We start from the raw sequence: 20,131 nt of genomic DNA, 5'->3' as shown, positions 1-20,131 counted from the left end.
GATTCGTCTTGAAAAACCATTTGGTAGAGTTCATTCTTGTATATCAGAGTACACGCCTGTCAGATGGCAAGATCCAGAAAGGTGTTTTGACTGGTTTGAAAATTACGTCTTCGTGATTAAATGCGAAAATGTGGCGTAAGTGCCTGAAAGTTGCAAAACTCAGTCCGATGATCTAAAAATGGTGTCGATCATTTCCAGAGGTATGTTTAAGGTTCGTGAGGCATTTCAGAGGTCAGTTGCATGAAAACAAAAAAAAAATTAGTCGGACCCACTTTGGGGCCCGACAAGGCTCATGCCCGTGCATTATTTTTAATGGCGAAATGGTCTTAATTCAGAGTAATGCATATCAATACCAACTCGACTGTAATTGACATTTTGATTTGGAGAGAAGATTTCATTTTATTCTTGTGATTGGATAAAGAACAAAAGTTTTCAAACAATGCAAGTGTCAGGTGTAAAAGCCAAGTTCCACACTCTCTGATAGCATTTTCTAGAATATAACGTGGCAGCTGGGAAAACATCTTTTGTTGTTCAAAGTTAACAAAAGTTAACAGCTGGGAAAGCATCTTTTATTTAGTAAAAACCTTTTGTGCAAATGCAAGAAATGGGAGCCTCGCGTGGATGATGAAGAGGGCAACATAGAAACCCCTCAGCAAATGCAATTTGCAGCAGTCTCTTCCCTCACGTGGCTATTGAAGCCTCCAAGCTAAAAGCATTAGCATGTGTACAATCTTCTTCCTTCAGCGTGGTTTTTGAATGTGTGTGGCAGTGGCAAATGAAAGAATGACACTCCAATCAAATGCAATTAACAGAGTTGAAGTCCTTGCGTGGATGGTGGAGGAGAGGGAATCTGGAAGCCTCAGAGCCAATGCAAACAATAGTAACAACCTGCGCATGGTGGAAGGGTAAAGGTATTAAAACAAGTTCAATACCAAATCCTTTGCGTGGCATGGTGGTAAGGGCAGTTTTGAAATTTATACCAATGCAAACATAAAAATGGCCTCCCTCCTCCCACGTATGGCATGGGCCATGATTAAACCAATCTCTCCAAATATAAATGGGAGCCCTATGTGGTATGTGGAGTATGGTGTGATACAATCTGCAGGTCCATTCTTCCCCTGCGTGGTCCAGGTGCTAAAAGCCATTAAAACACAACAGAATGCAATGTGCAGGTGTAATTCAAATCCACGACCTCTGCCAATGTCTTCCCCTGTCGTGGCAAATGAAAAGGATCTGTGAAACTTTCTGCAAAGGTAATGGTGGGCGTTTAAAACTCTCAGGCAATTGCAACATGGCAGGTTCAAAATAAAATCCTCTTGTGGCAGTGTAAGATGGTAATAAATCATTAAAACTTCAATAGAAAGCTTCAGACAAATGCAACTTGACTCAGCTGCGTGTGAGGTGGAGTATGGAGGGGTCAATGCTAAACCTTCTGTGCATGGCGGATGAAGAAGATGCACCATTAAAGTTGCAAAGAAAACCTTCAAAAAATGCATTTTCAGGCATAAGCTTTATCCTACATTGGTTGGGCAAGAGAAAATTTTGGTATTTATAAGTAAAGTTACACCCATCTATAATGTCAAAGCCTTGGAGGCTTTTGATGGATGGTGTTGATGGGCGCCCAAGGAGGACCCCACGCGCGTGGGTGCACTTCCTGAGGTGACCAAGGAGGTCGACAGGTGGCAACAAGGTGGACCCCACGCAGGCATGGATCCCGAGACAGACAAATTTTGCAAAGAAGGAGCAAATTAACCAGCGAGCAAGTTGCAGAAGATCCAACGATTGTCGTGACTTCACGAAGGGGAGATGCTCGCGCGTTAAGTTCTGTGAAATGGCAAAAAACTCAGGCGGATCGCGAAGAGTTAATGAGTGAGCAGGTCCAGAGGATCCAACGGCTCACGTGACTTCATGACCCGAAGATGCAAGCTCGTTAGCCATCGCGAAATGGTGAAAGACAGGTGGTGGGTCTGATGGCGGTCCAGCAGGCGGGTCCCGATTAGGTGGCAGTCTAGTGGTAGGTCTGGGTGGCAATGATGGAGCAATGACATGGTGCTCAGGTGGCGGTCCGCAGTGGGCCCGAAGGTTTCGATGAAAGTGCCTGTTCGATGAGACCTATAGACTGCTCACTGAAGAAGAAATTCCACCGAAAGACTCGACAAAAAGGTGGCGACTAGTAGACCCTGCGAGCGAATCACAGGCTGCCACGTGGCAGGGCGTCAGATGAAAAATCAAGCCAAAAATTGAGAAAAATTAAAGTTAAATATATAGTTTAGAAAAATTAAAGTTAAATATATAGTTGAAACTATTGAGGAAAAATGAAAATTTAAATGATGGCCTGCACATTCAAAGTTTAATTTGCCAGAGGTCTATTTTTACTCAAAATGGCAAGTATTATATATTGTTGGAAAGCTCTCAAGATAAGGAATCCAATCATGCAGTTAATTTTAACAAATTTTGGATATTTTGGGAGCAGTTTCCACAGGAAAGATGAAGGAAGTGAATTCAGTTGGAAAAAGAGACACTTGGCAATTTCGGTTGCAGACCTAATGTTTTTCCCTCTCCTTCTTATTCTCATTTTCTTCTCATTGTAAGGGTTCCAGAAATTTGGAGGATGGCTCCATTTTTTCATGGTTTCCAATTTTGAGTATTCTTCAAGATTGTACAGGGCAGTGCTTCTCTTTCAGTAATAGAGTATCTTCTTGCTATAAATGTTTTTGTTGCAAGTCATGTATGTGTAAGGCACATACATAGTTTATTGGATTGTCTCTAAGCATTCTCTATTTTCAATAAATCTAGTCTTCAAGGGAGTTTGGGTTTGTCCTCTCAAAGTGTAAGTGTAAGGGTTGTTTTCAGGTACTCTTCTAGGAAGAGTTTAAATTCTATGAGCAATCATTTTGGATTCAGGATAATGTCTGGATATGTATAATCCTCTATATGAGTTTAGAATGTATTAATGTCAGGCATTAATACAGGGATATCTTTCTTAATAAATTGGATCTGCAATAAAGGTTTTCATTTTCAGTTTGATGTATGACTCTATTTCCCTTGGATAAGGCACTGATCTTACAAATTTTGGGGTTTTCTCAGAGATTTAAAATCAAAAAATCAGAATATCTACCTTTGTTTTATGTTCTATGGGAATGTTTCATCCATCTTATGCTTCAACTTAGTTGAGATGTCAATGTGGATCTAGCCCATCTACAGTAACCTCCTAGTTGTTAAGCCCTTGTAAGATCTATCTACTTTATTGATGCTGTCATAGGTGTGTAATAGGTTTAATTTTAAGCATCAAAGGTATACCCGCCTAGGTTTTGCAGAGCCTAAAGAGTAGAAGGATTCATATCCTTGTCATGTTGTCCAAGCCCTGAGATTCTTCATAGATTGAATTGGCTACTTCATAGATCAATTGTAGGTGTACTTGGGTTAATCACTTTTGGTGAACAACACCCCCCTTGCACTAAAGTATCTTTATGAGAAGAAGATGGTGTCATGTTTCTCTTCAATGTTTCCTCTCCATTAGAGAGATCATTGATAGGAGTATTGACTTTGTCTTCATTGACAATACCCTAGGCGAGGTAAAAGTGTTAGCCTTTTCAATGTCATCTCTAGGACAATCGTGAATATTGTCTACTAAATCCCTTATGAGATCTACATATTTCATCAATGTTTTCAATCATGTCATTATGTAGCCACATGAAATATGGATAAAAGCTTTGAACAATGACTTATAAGAAGGAAGCATTGTTGAAACCCGTATTATGAAAGGATGCAAGCAACATGAAATGGAAGAAGCTATTATCCAACACATGATCTTGATAAAAATATCTAATAATTAGTCTTATCAGATGTGAAATAGAAAACCAATAAAATTTTATAAACTCCATTATGAAAAACCAGATTTGAAAAACCAAAATAGAAATGTGCAAAAGCGTCGGGTTCACCAAAATGTAAGGAGTTGGAATTAGGGCTTCACCACTTAGATTGATAAGGCCTCAAACCAACCTTAGATTAAGGAGAGAATTGAATTTGATTGATCCAATCCTAAAAGGACTAAATACATATCAAATTAATCCTCCTTGTTTGAGTTCAAACTAAATTTGATTTAGGGTTAAATTCAATGCTAGATCTAGGACAAACAATGACAAATTGACAAAATATAATAGTAGCAAAATGTTCTAGATATCATGCAGAGTGATAAACCTAGATCTGAGATTGAAAAATAAATCAAAAGACAGAAAGTTTGGGCTAAATTGTTAAGACCGGGGGGAGCAGGTTGTCCTAGTCCTCCAAATGTTCCCGAGGATAGATAAACTTGTTTTTGGGATCAGGATGACACATAGAATCTATTTTCAAAAGATCATTAGAAATTATTTGGACCGAGGGGATTCAAATGTCCTAGTCCTCCACTTTTTGCATCTTCGAAAGCAGAATCTGATTGTTATCATCTACTTTGTCAGATTCCACACTTGCAGCTCCTAAGACAATCTCCGACACACAGAAAGAAGGAAATAAAATTATTGATGGGCGTTTGCCTTAGGTCAAGCTCAATTTAGGAATTAACCTTGAATTGAATTGAAAGAAGATATGTACAATTTCAAGTAAATGTCGAATGATATACCTCAGATTTGTAATGATTGATTGAAGTTGATGATGTAACGCTCTTTAAATGTGATCACAAGTATTGTCGTATTAACATAACAACACATAGAAGAATCAAATGTGAAGATATACTTGCATGAGGATTGATGTGATTTGCTACATGATGCTTGAAGGATATGGTGAGATGAAATGCTACCTTGAATACTTGAGAATGCTTGATGTTGTTTGATGTGGATTTGTGAATGCTATGGTATGAAAGTGATATCAAAGTGAATCGATAGGATGTCTTTATATAAGGTTCCCTAGGTAATTTACCGATTAGGCCAACATCCAATTGTCAAATTGAGCCACTGGGACCAAAACTCATTTGGGAGGGAAAGTACCCTAACCTATTTGAAATGAGACATGTTTAAGGGGAATCATGGAACCTAGGGCGCCCTAGTCCAAACAAGGGCTCTCAAATCGTCCTTGTCCTCCCAAAATAGGGCAAACAAGTAGGCAACCAAAAAGGCACAATCTAAGATGGGATCCACTCAGCCATGCAACTAGGTGTTATCAAATTTGAGGTTAAAAGGGTTGAAATCGGGCTGAGCGGATAAATAGGATGAGACACGTTAAAGTAGGGGCACAAAAGGTGGTGTAAATTGTACAAGGTTACAATTTACGATGCTACACCACTTAAAAACTACTATTCACATAAAGAGTCATTCCACATTCATTGATAATAATTCAAACACCAAACAATAACTTTAAGCACTTAACTTACCAACAAAGACCTACTAAAAAAATAAAAAATCAAATTGTAGTTTGCAAGATCAATGGGAAGCTAGTTGACTTAACTTTTATGGAGGTTCCTAGAATAGAAAAAGTCAGTTCAATATATGTTCAATAGAACACACATGTTCATCTTTTCTAGATATTTTTTATTTAAAAAATTTGCGTTGGAGAATGTAATCTAATATCTTAGATCGTACGTTTTTCTTTGGAATCATTGATTTCTTTTAAATTAAAAGGTGATACAAACTCACATCATCTCTTGTCACGGGAGTTGCACTAGCTAGGCAATATTATATCACGTGCATTCATATTGGGAGGTTTAATACCCTAAAAATTAAAAAAAATAATATATTGCTTATTTGGTAAAAATAGGGGGATTCTTTAGTATGCCATGAATGCACATGATATAACCCAGGTTCACTAAGTGAAGCCCCCGTGTATCTTGTACACTTCTTTTATTAAGGTGGATTCAAACTTTGTAGATGGTGCCTACAACTTCTTGTTTATGGGCCATTACATTAAATGTTATTATATCAAGCACTAAGAGATACTTATTTGTTAAACTTTATTTAAGAATAAAAAATTAAGGAATGCCAAATTTTCTTGAGGAAGAATCTCAACCTCATCTCTTTTTATGTGTAACCAATACATTTAACAAGATTTGATTTTGAGGGGTTCATTGTGACCAAAGAAACCTCCTTTGTAAATCAAAGAATACTCAATAAAATTTCAAATTTTATTAAACAATATAAGAATTCTGATTTTGTTGACAAAATATTTACATAGTTAGGACAAGTTTCTATTCACACCTTTTTATCTTAGTAATATGGTCTACTTCTTGGAGTGTGGTTTGCAATCTGAAGTTGAATTATGAAATGATTTGTACTATCTCAATGATATATGTTTCCTTTTTTTTATAATTTTTTTTCTTTCCCAGTTTTAAATTATTTTAACATAAGTTATTAACATATCAAGAATCCACCAAACTTTAACAATTTCTATCTCAACTATTGTCTCTCTTATCCAACATCTGAAACATGCAGTCCAAGGTCCTTTTAATACAATATGGCTCTTCCTTGAGCTTATAGGTCATTACCAAGGACCTATATTTTCCATTAAATCAGTGAAATTGCACTAACTTCTTGAATGCAGAATTCCTGAGGACCGTGTGGCATGTAATGTTTCTTCTACTATGGCTAATTAATATTAATGAGCTACGCCCTTCAATGTTATGATATTCTCATTTGATACACGTCCTAGTTTTCCATTATACAAACTATGATAACTTTAGAAGAAAACTTGGGACTAAGCATTGACATGGGATCAATAGCATTCAAAATCTGCATTGGAATGTAGCAGCTCTTTTCTGATCTTATATAAAGGAAAATCTTCTAGTTTACATCAGCTACTGAAAAATTCAGGCATGCTCAAGAATCGAGGTATGAACAAAATTAATATATCAAACATTTTGTAAAATGAATTTAAATTTTGTTGGAAACTTTAAGTTGGTAATCAGTTGGGAGTTAGTTTTCCATAAGATAGTTTGGGAAGTTAAACAGAAAGTTGTACAGAAAAAGACTTGCACGATACTTTTTAATCACCTACTAATTAATGATAATATTTTATATATTTTTGTACATATGATAAGTTTGTTCATAAGTGATGCATGAATCTCACTGCCATGCAGATCACTTATGCATGTTGCCTTCATTACCATATACAGTTTTACGTTTAAACAAGTAATTTTTAGATATAATTTGCATTTAAATTAGTTTTGATTGCATATTTGTATGAGCTGCATGTAACAAACATAAATTGTTAGTAAGTTTTTCTATTTTTAGATGTAGCGAACTGTTTGTTTTGTGTGGCTGCAAATTCCACGAAGTTTTTTTCTGTGCTGTTTAAGTATAGTTTCTGAAACGTTCTGTAACCAATTTGTTTTTAAAATGATACAAAGTTTTTTGTGTGGTGAACACTACTTTTCTGAGCAGTTGGAAATGAAATTTTATTTACTTATGCCTCTGCTGTAAGTTTATCAATGATTATTTTTTCTGCTGTTATAATTTTGTTATCACCTAGTTGGGCCTCCATAGAATCTTCAATTTCGCAATAGTTTTACCTGCATTTTTTAACAGACTTGAAGTTTCAATGTCTAGAAGACTTCTGCAATCAATCAATGATTAGAATTTCTGATGTTTTATGGACAAACAATTGTTTAAACTTGGAATTCTTACATTTAATAGAATTTTCTTTTATGATTCAAAGTCTAGAATCATGGAGCTGGAGCGGGGCCCCTGGTCAGATTGGCTAAAGAATCTTGTTGCGGGCAAGAGGGCACGAGATCCCAATGGTCAAACTAAAAAGCTATAGTGAATATGCAGAATAGGAGAAAGAAATAATGACTGTACAGATACAACAGAAAGCAAATGCTATACAAGACCAGAAACTGTGATAATTCTACAGGATGAACTTCTCTTGAGAAAGTTTGCAAGGTACCAAAAACCTAACATAAATTGTAATTTTGTTAGCCATAAAGCTTTGTTTTAAGTTTGTTTCAATGGCTGAACAGGGTTCTCTAAAGGAGGTTCAAAGTCTCTTAAAAGGAGATAATGGATAAGAGGAATCTAACCAGACTAATACGGATCATCTTAAGCACATAGTGGTTAAGCGTTAAAAGAGCTAGTATGAGTATCTAATATCTACACTAACAATTAACGGTTAGTGAATCCTAAGTTGGTGTGCAACCTAATTAACTCAAGTTAATAATGATCTTGTAGGTGGATCAAGGACCAAACCATGTTCTTAATTTTATTAAAGCTGGATAAGCTCGACAATTGTTTCACAATCATTATTCTACTAGTCTTCACAACATTAAGTGGAATTTTAGCTTTTGAACTATTGTGATCTCTATTGCATGGCACATGTGCATTGTCATATATTTCAATCCAGGTTTGCTTATATACCTAAAATACACTGTCACAGTTTCTTGTGTAATATGTTTACTAGCTGAAACTTGTCATATATTATGATTATGGAAAATTCCAATGGACTATCTCTAAAGGTAAAGGTAGGTTAAAACCTCAGAATGTAAGCTCTTGAAGTCTTATCATCCTCTGTAATCAAGCTATCTTTATATTGGAAAGTGGTGATGTCAGGCTCCTCAGGATGAAATAACTAGTTATACAAATCTTAAACAAACTAAGTGTGCAAGCAAATCCATCCAAGCAATAAAACTAGCATAGCACTGTTACTTTAGTGACACAGATTTAGTTAGTGTAGGAATTGCTTAGGACCAAGGTAATCAAATGTATTTTGAGGATATTTACAGTATTCAAACTGTTTCCAGGTTGGGAGAAAGTGGGGACATGGGGATATGTTTCTGGGATGGCAAAAATATGTCCAATTTTGGGTTTGAAAAGGTAAATGAAATATGTTGTATTTGAAATTGTAATCCTTGCCATTTTCCCATTCTATGAGGTGTTCACATATTTTTCCTTAAAAGATATCTTCCCTACTTTTATGCACCAAATGGAGCTGGCTATCCAGTTCTGAAGAGGGGATGTTCTCTCCGAGTCCCTGAGTCCCCAGAAAGTCCCCAGAAAGCCCAGGCCATCAGAGATTTCACCTAGAACTTCAGGAACACGGCAATGTCTATGAAGCATCTAGGATGCACCTTTGATCATATCTGTTAATTAAAAATCAGAATATAACAGCTTTTTAAATTTGAAATTAACTAATAAATAAAGTCAAAGGTGCATCCTAGGTGCTGTATATACATTTTGTAAAAATATGTCCAATTTAGATTTGAAAAGGTAAATGCAATATGTTGTATTTGCAATAGCAATCCTCCCCCTTTTACCATTCTAATCCTCCCCCTTTTACCATTCTAGGAGGTTTTATCATATTTTTCCTTAAGAGATATTTTCCCTACTTTTATGCACTAAATGGAGCTGGCTGTCCAGTTCTGAAAAGGGGATGTTCTCTCCAAGTGCCTAAGTCCTCAGGAAGTCCAGGCCATCACCTAGACCCACAGGAACGCATCCTTGTGGAACATTGGAATAATTCTTAACTGAATTGACTTTAGCAAAATGCAAATAACTGAAGCTATCTGAAACTAATAAAAAGACTATGATATAACTAATAATTTAATTTAAGAAGCTTCAAACAGGGGACATTAAAAAACATACACAAAGATGGCATCTTTGTTATAACAATTACCATACTGTTACTTGCACACAAATATCTTGAAAGTGAATTACCTTTGTCTCTTATGGTGCTAAAAATTTTGATTTTGTCTTATAGTTATAAACTCTAATTGTATTGTAAATATATTTTTTAAGCTCTTATAAATTAAGATATTCTTTTCTACATATAAAGTTTATCTCATTTTGCTCACATTTATTGTATTTCTTCACTGGACAGTATTACTTCCGTATTCAATAGCCATCATAGAAAAGACTACGAAAGTTGCTACCTTTCCTTCAAAGAATGGAGATCCTCTTGGAAAGTGGTAGTTGCAAGAATCCGAAATGTGGATAGGAAACAAGCAATAGGCAAAAGCTTTACCAGACTGGATTGGTAAATTCAGAAGATACATTTAAAATGAGATAAACTTCAATGGAGAGATGAAATTAATCAATAGCCACAATACAATGAGATTAAAGATAGAGATATTTGAGAATTGAGTGTACAAAAGTAAGCCTGAGAAGAACTAGCCAATGCCAAAAGCATTGAAACTGAAAATAGAAGAAATGTGAGAATGAAATGGTCAGTGGGTAGTTAATAGTAAATTCAGCAAGAAAGGACAACAGACATTCTCTTTTATGACTTTTTTGCAAAGGAAAACAGAATTAACTATTGAAAATTACTTGATTCAAGGCTTGACTTTCTAAAGGAATAGCTGATGGATCACAGTTGAAGCTTGATTGCTTCCTATCAGTTTTAAAAGACTGAATGGACAGTATACAAGGGGTACAAATAGTTAAGGCCATGCGAAAATGTAGGCATTTTAGATAGAGTCCTCTCCAAGAACAAATGTTCAGTAGTTCTATACATAGTCTCATTGTAAAACTATATCAAGCAAAAGAAGAAACGTATCAACTTGAGCCTGAGAATTAGATCCTTCCAAACTGTTGCACTGTTCAGAGGAATACCAATAGACTTATGAAACAGATCTTGAAGAAAAGCAATGGACCTTCAGTTACTGTTTGCTCCATAGTAATTGTTCATTAATTTTAGTTAACTCTTCATCATCCAGGCGCTTCCAAGTCCTTATATCTGTGACACCCTGCCACATCTTTTGACCCTTTTCAAGATTAGCCATGATCACTCTTGCTCGTCTTGACCATCCTGCTTTTCCATAGGCATGATATCCAAATCCACCCCCATAACACAGCCAAATTCCCTCGGTTTTCCCACAAAAGTCATTAACGTGATCATGACCCACAAAGGCCGCTTTAACATCACCAGAATGGATAAAAGTGTTCAAGACACCTGAGTTCACAGAGGCACAACCCACCTGTTCCTGCTTCTCACCCACAATTCCTGAGGCTCTAAAGTGCCGTACCTCAGGGAGGGGAATGTGGAAAAAGGCAAGAGCTGGAGCCAGATTGCTCTGTGTTTCTGGTCCTACTCTATTTGCATCCTGTCCACATCCAAATTACAGATTATGCCATCCTTTCACAACCTTCATGTCAAAAATATAACATTTGTTTCAAGAGTCAGCTAAAGAAATAACAAAGATGGTGCAATAGAGAACATAAACATTGTTTGCATCATAAGAAAAAGCTCACAGATTTAGTTGAGAAGGCTGCAACGCAGAATGTTCATTAATGGATGCCCTAATCCACTATTTATAAAGAAAAAACAATGCAATATGTTTAAAAATCTTTTCCTACATATCCTACCAGTCTACCTGTAACACTGCAGAAACATCTTGGAGCCAGGTTAGCTGGCTTTCCTTAATCCACCCATAGCCGGGAATTCCAGGAACAACTGATCTGTCGCCACTATCCAAAAAATAAAGATTGAAAATACTCACATTCTCAAACTCTGACCCAAAAGCTCCCTTTACTTCTATATTGTAGTTTCCAAAACCATTAATTTGGCCAAATCTTTGCCTCTGACTTGTGTTATGATTGTTCCAAAGAGGATTAACCTGCGAAATAGAATAATCCATGACAGATATATATGACATCAATTCTTCACGAGTCATGGTTGATTCCTGGTCATGATTACCCAACACTGCCGCCCAAGCAATCTTGGATTTCACTGCAGGAGCAAATGCAGCATCCATAGAATCTGCAGCATCAGCAGAATCTGGTCCGTAGATGTTGTCTCCTGATCAAGTATGTTTTATACTTTTTAAAGTCAACTCCACTATAATTTCTACTGTACAATTGAGAATTCAGGGCCTCATCTTGTTTTCAATAATAAGGTACAAAGAACTTAAGAAAAAAACAGAAATTGCAGGATAATACATTACCTATGCTAATATCACAATTATTGCATAGCAAAGGAAACCAAGCAGAAAAATAACTATAAAACCATCTAACAATAAAATCTAGTCAGTCAGGACTCATAACCTCTCCAGTCTGGCTTTCTGAATTTAGTTTATTTTCCAATGCCAAAAGAGGTTTATTAGGACTACTCAGTTTATGATTTTTCTTGTGCAGGAAGATACAATTGTTAAGCCAGGCTGCCAGTCAGCAGCCAAACGAACCATCATAATGCCTTCTGAATGGTTCTGCAGCGCTCTATGGTCTCATTTCATTATGCCTGACTACAAATAGGATGGTGGCTCAGTAATAGAGTACCCAAGCATGTATGGGAGATCCTATGTTTGAGTCCTGGCTAGACCATGGAAAATAACATAGTAACAGTGCTAAACTAGGAGCCCGAGAAATGAAGTGTTTCTTGGGGCAGGAGGAAAGCAATCCACACTCCATCCTGCACAGCACAATGATAGAGCATTCTAGATGCTACATAGAAAATAACACAACTGATTTGTTTTAAGGTTGTCTTCTCATCAATGGCTTAGGTTTGTTTTTTAGATTTATTCTAGTCAAAACTATAATCTAGTACTAAAAAGCATGGACAGGAGAGTAAACCTGTACCTGTAAATACAATGAAATCAGGTTTCTCGTATTGGATCATCCGATTAAGAAATGCAGAAGTGTTCAGGTCTGAACAAGAATGGAACTGAGAAGGAAAAACATCTTCACAGCTGGTGACTGCTCCATTTGCATAATGCATATCAGCTACCTACATACCTGTTGTGACGTTTTCACACATCGCCCCATTGCAAATGGGGACCCATGTTTTTTGCTCGTTTTGTTCGTTTTCGCTTTGCTTTTTTTTAGGGTTTTGTTAGTTTGTTAGTTGTCTGGATTTAGGGTCAAGCCTTAGGGTTTTAATTACCGTCTTTTCGGACCAGAATCCAGTCGCTTTTGAGAGCTTTTGAGTTTCCTTTTCTAGAATGCAAATTTTGAATGAAATGAATTCGCCAGAATGGTCTAATTTTCAATTGGAATGTTGACGCAGAGTCTAAATTCGTCTAAGTGTTGATGATGAAACATGAATTTTGTCCAATTGAGTAATTTTGACCAAATTTTGACTTTTTTGATTTTTGATCCTAGGCATTTCAAATGATTTGTTTTCGCCTTGTGAAGTGATAAAATGTGTAAAATCATGATATTTTGGCCTGTAGGAGCAAAATCGCTCCTGTCCCTCAGTGAAGGACCGGAGCTACAAATCCAATTTTGCTTTGTCCTTGCAAGATTTTAACGTCTTGACGATGTGAGAAGGTCCAAAGAGGTACATTTTATCAAATGAATATAACTTGAAGTGCTGTCGGGGAGATCAACAGGGTAGCAAGTCCGGCTTGAGTGAGGTCCTGATCCTGAAATTTGGCTAAGTCTGGAATGCCCTGATCCTGAATTTGACTAAGTCTGGAAACTGAAAAAACCTCCAAAAACTAGATTTTGCAATATAACTCCTGGAGGTCTGAAACCACTCTCAAACATCCTGAAAGTATATATGGAATATAACTTAAAGTATAAGAAAGAAGAAACATAGAAGGAAATGTCACTTATACTTAAATGTTATATTCCATTAAAATTGTCCTGATCGAGAGTGCGACAAGTCAAATTTCGCTCGTGTCCCTCACCAAGGGACCAGAGCGAAAATGCTTAGTTGAGCCATTCCTGACCTTGTTTGGACGAATCGAGACATCAAAGGCATGGTGAAGGACGAAATGAGCATGATAGAGCATCCAGACTTGATCAAAAACAATGAGATGATGAAGTTTTGCCTAGAGGGTCAAATTCGCTCCTGTCCCTCACTGAAGGACCAGAGCGAAATTCTTCATAAGGTACGATCTAGGCAAAGATCAAGCAAATTTTATGTTCGAAGGCAAGAAAGGAGGTCAATCGAACCCGTTGAAGACAAATTGAAGATTATCAAACGTCAACAAAGGACCAAAATGCTTAAGTTCGCTCCTGTCCCTCAGGAAGGGACCAGAGCGATTTTTGTTGTGGATGACTTTCTTGCACAGTTTGAACCGATCTCAAGGCATGGATGAATAGAAGAGCACATTACGAACCCGTTGAATATAAGTTTTGAAGGTGACAAAGTGAAATAAGGCCCATAGAGCTAAAATCGCTCCTGTCCCTCTCCAAGGGACCAGAGCGAAATTCTTATGAAGGCTTAAAATTTGAAAGTTTATCAAGCATCAAGTGATCACGAAGGATCAAGGAACTTTATTTTGCACGATGATGGTGATTGCAAGTTGGAGAACGCAAGCATGAACCCAAAGACTTGAAGTTCGCTCCTGTCCCTCAGGAAGGGACCAGAGCGATATTGATTATAGTTGCTAATTCCTTCAAAAATCACGTTAAGTCAAGGTTTTGCAAAGGGGTAAAAGGTACAAGGTGTCTTTTGAAGATGATATGCAAGAGTTTTGAACGTAAAAGTGTTATCAATTAAGTTAAAGGACTCATATCGCTCCTGTCCTTTGGACAAGGACCAAGGCGATTTTTACTAAAACACTCATGTTCCGACAAAATCAAGACAATGCAAGGATAGCTAAGGTCAAGGACGTCCTTTAAGAGGCAATGAACGAGGAACCAAGGATGAAAGATGACACGTTTTGGCTAGAGCTTCAGGATCGCTCCTGTCCCTCTTCAAGGGACCAGGGCGATATCACATCTAAGGGACATTTATTTGCAAGACAAGTCACTCAAGTTTGAAAATCCTAGCGAAAATGCCAATTCCAACGTGAGGTTAAAGGCTTTGAACGTCAAAAGTGCAAAAAATCAAGACCAAGTGATGGATCGCTCCTGTCCCTTAGTCAGGGACCAGGGCGATGAGGTACATATTTTCCATGTTTTTTAAAAATTTTGGCGCTCAAACGCATTTTTGAATTTATTTAAATGCTAGGAAAATCGATATTTAATTAATGGCATTTAAATTTAGCGCTTGGTATTAATTGATTATTTTTGCCTTGTAAGAAAATCGAATTTATTAATTAAAAATGAAGGCATTTAATAATTGATTATTAATTCATTAAAAAATTAAATGGAGCGCTTGGTATTTATTTGTTTTATGGAGGTCGGCCCTTGTTATTCATTTAAAAATCATTTAAATTGCTTTATTTTTACAAAGTCGGCCTAAATGGTGGTGAGAGGTGTGAGCGCTATAAAGGGAGGGGTAGTTTATTTCATTTTCACATCATCATTTATCATCTCTCATATGCGACTTGGAGAAGGCAAAGGAGGAACGAATTTCATTTCAAGCTAGAAGGCACTAGTAACTATCCAAAGGAGAGGCGAACTTGAAGTTTCTATTTGAGCGAAGTTGCCTAGGACGTCAAAGACATATCAAAGATGGCGAAATTGCTAACTTGAAGAAAAGATCACGTCCAAGGCTTGAAGGGTGGCGAAGTTGATAAGAGGAACGTTCTTTTGAAGATCACATCAAGACTATCGAATTTCAAATTTTGCCTAGGCGAATTCCTTTATTTTGCATTTTAGAGTTAAGCTCTCAAGTAAGGTATGGCAAGATCTCTTGTTTTAATTTCAAATTTTGATCGTCATTGCCTTAATTTTGAATTTTGAAATTTTGTTTTGCCTTAGCTCAGTTGTTTTTAGGAAATGATTAATAAAGGACTTATCATTAAGTTTCCTAAAATTTGCTCTCTAATTTATGTTATGTATTGCAAAATCATGTTACTAATTTTGAAATGTTGTGTAGGCGTCAAATGGAGGTCTCTTCAAGGAAAATCAAGCCGGATCAAGGACGGTCTTCGCCAGGACGATCAAGCCAAGACATGGGCGACCTCTTCCAATCCAGCGTTCCAAGGCGAGGTACATCATCCTGCACATCAAGGACAAAAGGAGTTAGAACAAGAGTTAATCAAAGATAGCCTCTCAACGACATCAAATTAAATATCTAGCAAGCTTCAAGTGTCAGATGAGGTGGCGTCCTAGTCATCATTTCTCCAATCAGAGAAGTCCATCTCAGCATGTCCAGATTCAATGTACTTAACTCATGGAAGGTGGCACAAACTCCGATGTACCTACCCCGGCTATCCATTGGTCGATTTTTCTAGAAGGGACATGTGTCCAAGCAATACAATTTTATCATTGGTCAAGCATTAAATGTTATGTAATGGTTGTAACAAACCCTAATTAGGGTTTTCATTGTAAAATCTTGGCCATTGATCTTGAATTGATCTAAGCCATCAAATTGTATTGTGGGCACTATATAAGCCCAAACATTTCATTTGTAAAAGGAGAATTAGAGTGAAAGAGATTTTTAGATAGAATTAGAGAGATTTGTAAATAGTTGAAAGTAGTTAGAGAGTAGAATAGGAGGACAAGGCAAGAAATTGTTGCCATTGATTGTAAACAAACTCCATTTTCATTGAAGTAATGGTGAAATATGTCGTTTTTCTTGCAATTTGCATGGTTTCTTGTTGAGTCTTCAATCTTAGATGGTAGATAATTAGATGAATGGAGGAAATGTGATTGATTGATGGTGGAATTCGTACATCCATACTACTAGCAGTTTGTTGATTGCAGACTTGCCTTGCGTAGTCAACTGGAATCATTCAGCCTAAGCTCAATTTCAATTTGTTGCCTCTTCATTGATATGCATCAACTTGGATGGTATCTATGCCTGCGGTGATAACTTGAACATCATAAAGCTCCCCTTAGAAGATTGCACTAGTCTTGTGTAGATGTTCCATTGATGTCAAAACAAGACCTAGTTAGAGTTTCATCAAAAGGTCAAGTCATTGCTCCTACATTCTTAGTATTAGGATTAGATCCTCTCTTCGCCCTTATCCTTTTTCTATTTTTTTTAATCTAAGTTAGTAAGAGCCTGTGTCCAGCAAAGCAGATCGGAAGTTCAATGTAAGTCCCCTTGTGATTCCAGCAAATCACATCATACCACTGGAGCTTGTCCACACGTGGAGACCCCACTAAAAGAACCTTGGAGTCTACCTAACTGATCCTTTACGCGAATCTTCAGCAGTTAGAGACTATTTTCTCAAGAGAGGATAAGATGCCTTTAGGTATTTTATTCTGTGTATGATTGTGTACAAAATACACGTCAACAGAATTGGCGCTAGAAGGAGGGCTGAGCATTTGAAAGTCCGATCTTGTCAAGAACTTTTTACCCTCCTCCACGCTCGACAGATTGAATTAGGAGTGCTTGACAGTGAACACGAACTCTTGAATCCAAGGAAGATCAGTGGAAAGCTTTTTCTCAAACACTCGAAGGAAGGTGACTGCTGGATCGTTAGTTGGACTTACGCAAGAAGGAATCAAGCTGGAACCAGTTGAACGTTCAAGTTGAATCCGAGATATTCAAGATCTCTCTTATTCCAGAAAATCCAAAAAAAAAGCGAAAAATAGAAAATCCAAAAAAAGTGAAAAATAGAAAATCCAAAAAAATCAAAAAATCAAAAAATCAAAAAGAAGGATTTCTCAATGGAGCGACAACAGTTTCACGAGGAGCAACAAGTTGATTTTCCTGAACTTTGGTGGAGGTTAGATACACAACTTTATCCACGTAGATTGTCCGAGTTTGCAAGACCAGGGCAGTGTCGAGTTCACGAGACAGAGGAACATGATGAAATGCATTGCTTGAAGTACTTATCAAGGATGGAATCGGCAGCACAGGGAAAAATCTTCTTTTGGGATGTCCCAAGGCCAGAAACGGAAGAAGGCAACTTCAGTGTCCCAGAGACTAAAGATCCTCTTCTAAGCTTCATGTGGATGATCGAGAGTCAACTCGTTTTGGATGGTGAAATGCGTCTGGAAAACATATTGCTACCATTGTGGTGTAGAATTCACAACTCACCTCACTCGGAATTTACTTGCTTAGTATGTGAAATGGCTATCAATCAAGTCATAAACCAGTTTGGAATGCCAACTTTGTCCGAGGAAGAATGTATCATGAATGGATCTTGGGGTGCACATCTCGCAGCCGAATTTAGGAGAACCTATGAACAGGACATTGCTCCAACATCTGAATGTGAGAAGGATCAAGTGTACGTTGACAATACCAATGCACCTGATGATCAATGTATTACAATGGATAGCCTGCCATGCCTTGCACCTGAAAAGGAATACTATGAAACAAAAGTTGAAGAATCAGTTGAGAATATTCAAGCAATAATAAAGGAAGATCCAGGAGTTGAACAAGCAACTAAAGGAAAGGACGACTCATTCCTTGAAGAATTCTCACTTATGCTACAAAAGGAGATCCTTGAAATTGAATTGCAAGAGTTTTCGAATGGCCTCATTGAAGAAGACAATCAAGTTGAGATATTGAGTGAAGAGCTACAAATTATCATAAGTGAGCCCAGGTATGAAGAACAATTCAAAGGGGCGCTTGAAGATTTTATCACCATTATGCTATTTGAGGAAGCATTGAAAGATTTTGCAGAGGAAACACAAATGGAATCACTGCCAAAATTTTTTCTAGATAAGCAAGTTACTGGGAGTGATATGATCCATCATCAACTTCGACCTCCCGAGACTATACTTGAAGAAGAAAGGTCACCTGAGATTATCTTTGATCCACTAGAGGAGATGTTTGAAGCTCAATCTATCAAGGAGACTCTCATTTTTGAAGATATGCTAACAATATTTCATGAAGATGCCTAATGGTATTTTATTCTGTGTATGATTGTGTACAAAATACACGTCAACAATACCTCAATACAAAAATCAATGCAATACCCATCTCCCTAATCCAAAGACTTAAATAATACCAGATGTTTTGAGGTTCTACCATGTATCCAGAATCGGTTAATAGTTATTTGAATGAAGGGTTTAAATTAATAAGAACCCAGTAAATGAACTTAACTTCCAAATTAAGAAAAATTTAAAAGAATTAAGAGTATAATACTGGAATGAAATCCTAAATGAGGTATACTACTTGATATGGAAACTGCCTGTAATTAGGAACTTCCCAGAGTGTTATCTAACTATTGATTTAGTCCAAGGCCTTGCGGTATAATGATATTGGGGTAAACTGTAGGTAGAAAGAGCATGATCCAGGCTGAAATCTGTCTGATTGCAAAGTGGTACAAGCTAAGGCAAGATTTACCTTAAAAAAATTTATGCAATTGAACATTTATTGGGTAAGAAAGAAAATAAGAGACGTACCTGGAGAATTTTGAACTGTCCATCCTGATTGAAACGAAGTGGCAGAGTAGGCATTTTCTTGGGAGCTGGCTTATGATACCCAAGTATGAGTCTTCCAAAGATGTGTTGCAGATAAAACACAGACAAGCTGAGAAGCATTAAATACAGTAGCAGGTATCCGATTGACTCGTAGTCCACCTCCCATTTCTTATGCCTTGATCTATTCAAAATGGACAAACCCATGATGAATCTGTCAGCAACACATGTTCAACATATGATGAAACGAGATTTAAAGAAGAATATATATGGAATTCATAAAGGAGAAAAGCTGTTCTGGTCGTCTTTCCTGAGAATGGAGTTTTCTGGATGGGTAGTTGCGTTTTGGTGACTGAACACAGGGGAGTGGAGCGGATCTCGTACTCCGTTAAGATCTTTGTTTTTTTCAACTTCCGTTTTCAGTGTTTACTAAATAGATTATTTTGACTTTAATGATTAATATTTAAATAATACATAATTTTTAAAAATGAATATATCTCATTTAACTTTACCCACAAAGTCTAGGTAGGGAACCCAAGTTAAACAAATAATAAAACCCGACACTATGTACGTATACGTATTAAAATCAAATAACTTAAATGAATAAATGTGTTTTTCTCAAAATATATATTTGCAAGAGCGAAACTTGCATATTAATCAAACTTTTATTCTTAGGGCCCATTTTGTTGATGGACTTTCTTGATATAATTACATAGGTAAGTTGTATATTTTTATGTTAGATTTGGTTCACAATTTGATATTTATTCATTTCATTTACATGTACTCTCACATTTTTTTATCATTTATTAGTCTTTTATCTATTGTTACATGCATACAATTGTATATGTGATGATGGAATTCAAAAACATGGTAAAATCTATTAAGCTATCATAAAAACTCTAGAATTCTACTAAAACCAAAATCACTAATGAAAGTAATGGAAAAACATACTTTCAAAGCAAACACAAATTATACCTTCAAACTTCAGATTTCTCCTTCATCTCCCATTGTGTCCTAGTGCTTGAGATCTTGATGTTGATTACTGCAATTATGCTCTCAGA

The 20,131-nt window shown here is 36.7% G+C and overlaps 1 protein-coding gene and 1 long non-coding RNA gene across 3 annotated transcripts; one reads left to right on the top strand and one right to left on the bottom strand.

Moving 5' to 3' along the window:
* Nucleotides 1–7,390: 7,390 nt before the first annotated feature.
* Nucleotides 7,391–8,274, top strand: LOC131858641 (uncharacterized). Its single transcript, XR_009359005.1, has 2 exons — nucleotides 7,391–7,868; nucleotides 7,946–8,274. It is a non-coding gene; the product is annotated as an uncharacterized LOC131858641 (long non-coding RNA).
* Nucleotides 8,275–10,226: 1,952 nt separating this feature from the next.
* LOC131033518 (probable inactive purple acid phosphatase 28) lies at nucleotides 10,227–19,484 on the bottom strand. 2 transcript variants are annotated; one of them, XM_057964753.2, is made up of 4 exons: nucleotides 19,056–19,484; nucleotides 12,492–12,639; nucleotides 11,291–11,715; nucleotides 10,227–11,020 (listed from the first exon to the last, which is right to left on the bottom strand). In XM_057964753.2, exons 1-4 carry the CDS (start codon nucleotides 19,275–19,277, stop codon nucleotides 10,577–10,579), a joined length of 1,239 nt encoding a protein of 412 aa, XP_057820736.2. In that variant the 5' UTR covers nucleotides 19,278–19,484; the 3' UTR covers nucleotides 10,227–10,576. The 2 variants fall into 2 exon arrangements, with proteins under 2 accessions (XP_057820736.2, XP_059067119.1); XM_059211136.1 differs by having other exon boundaries at nucleotides 12,492–12,647; nucleotides 18,602–19,075.
* Between the last annotated feature and the right edge of the window lie 647 nt (nucleotides 19,485–20,131).

Source organism: Cryptomeria japonica, chromosome 9 (assembly GCF_030272615.1).
Source record: "Cryptomeria japonica chromosome 9, Sugi_1.0, whole genome shotgun sequence".
NCBI lineage: Eukaryota > Viridiplantae > Streptophyta > Pinopsida > Cupressales > Cupressaceae > Cryptomeria > Cryptomeria japonica.
The sequence above is the reverse complement of the archived record's forward strand: the minus strand, read 5'-3'. Positions and strand labels throughout refer to the sequence as shown.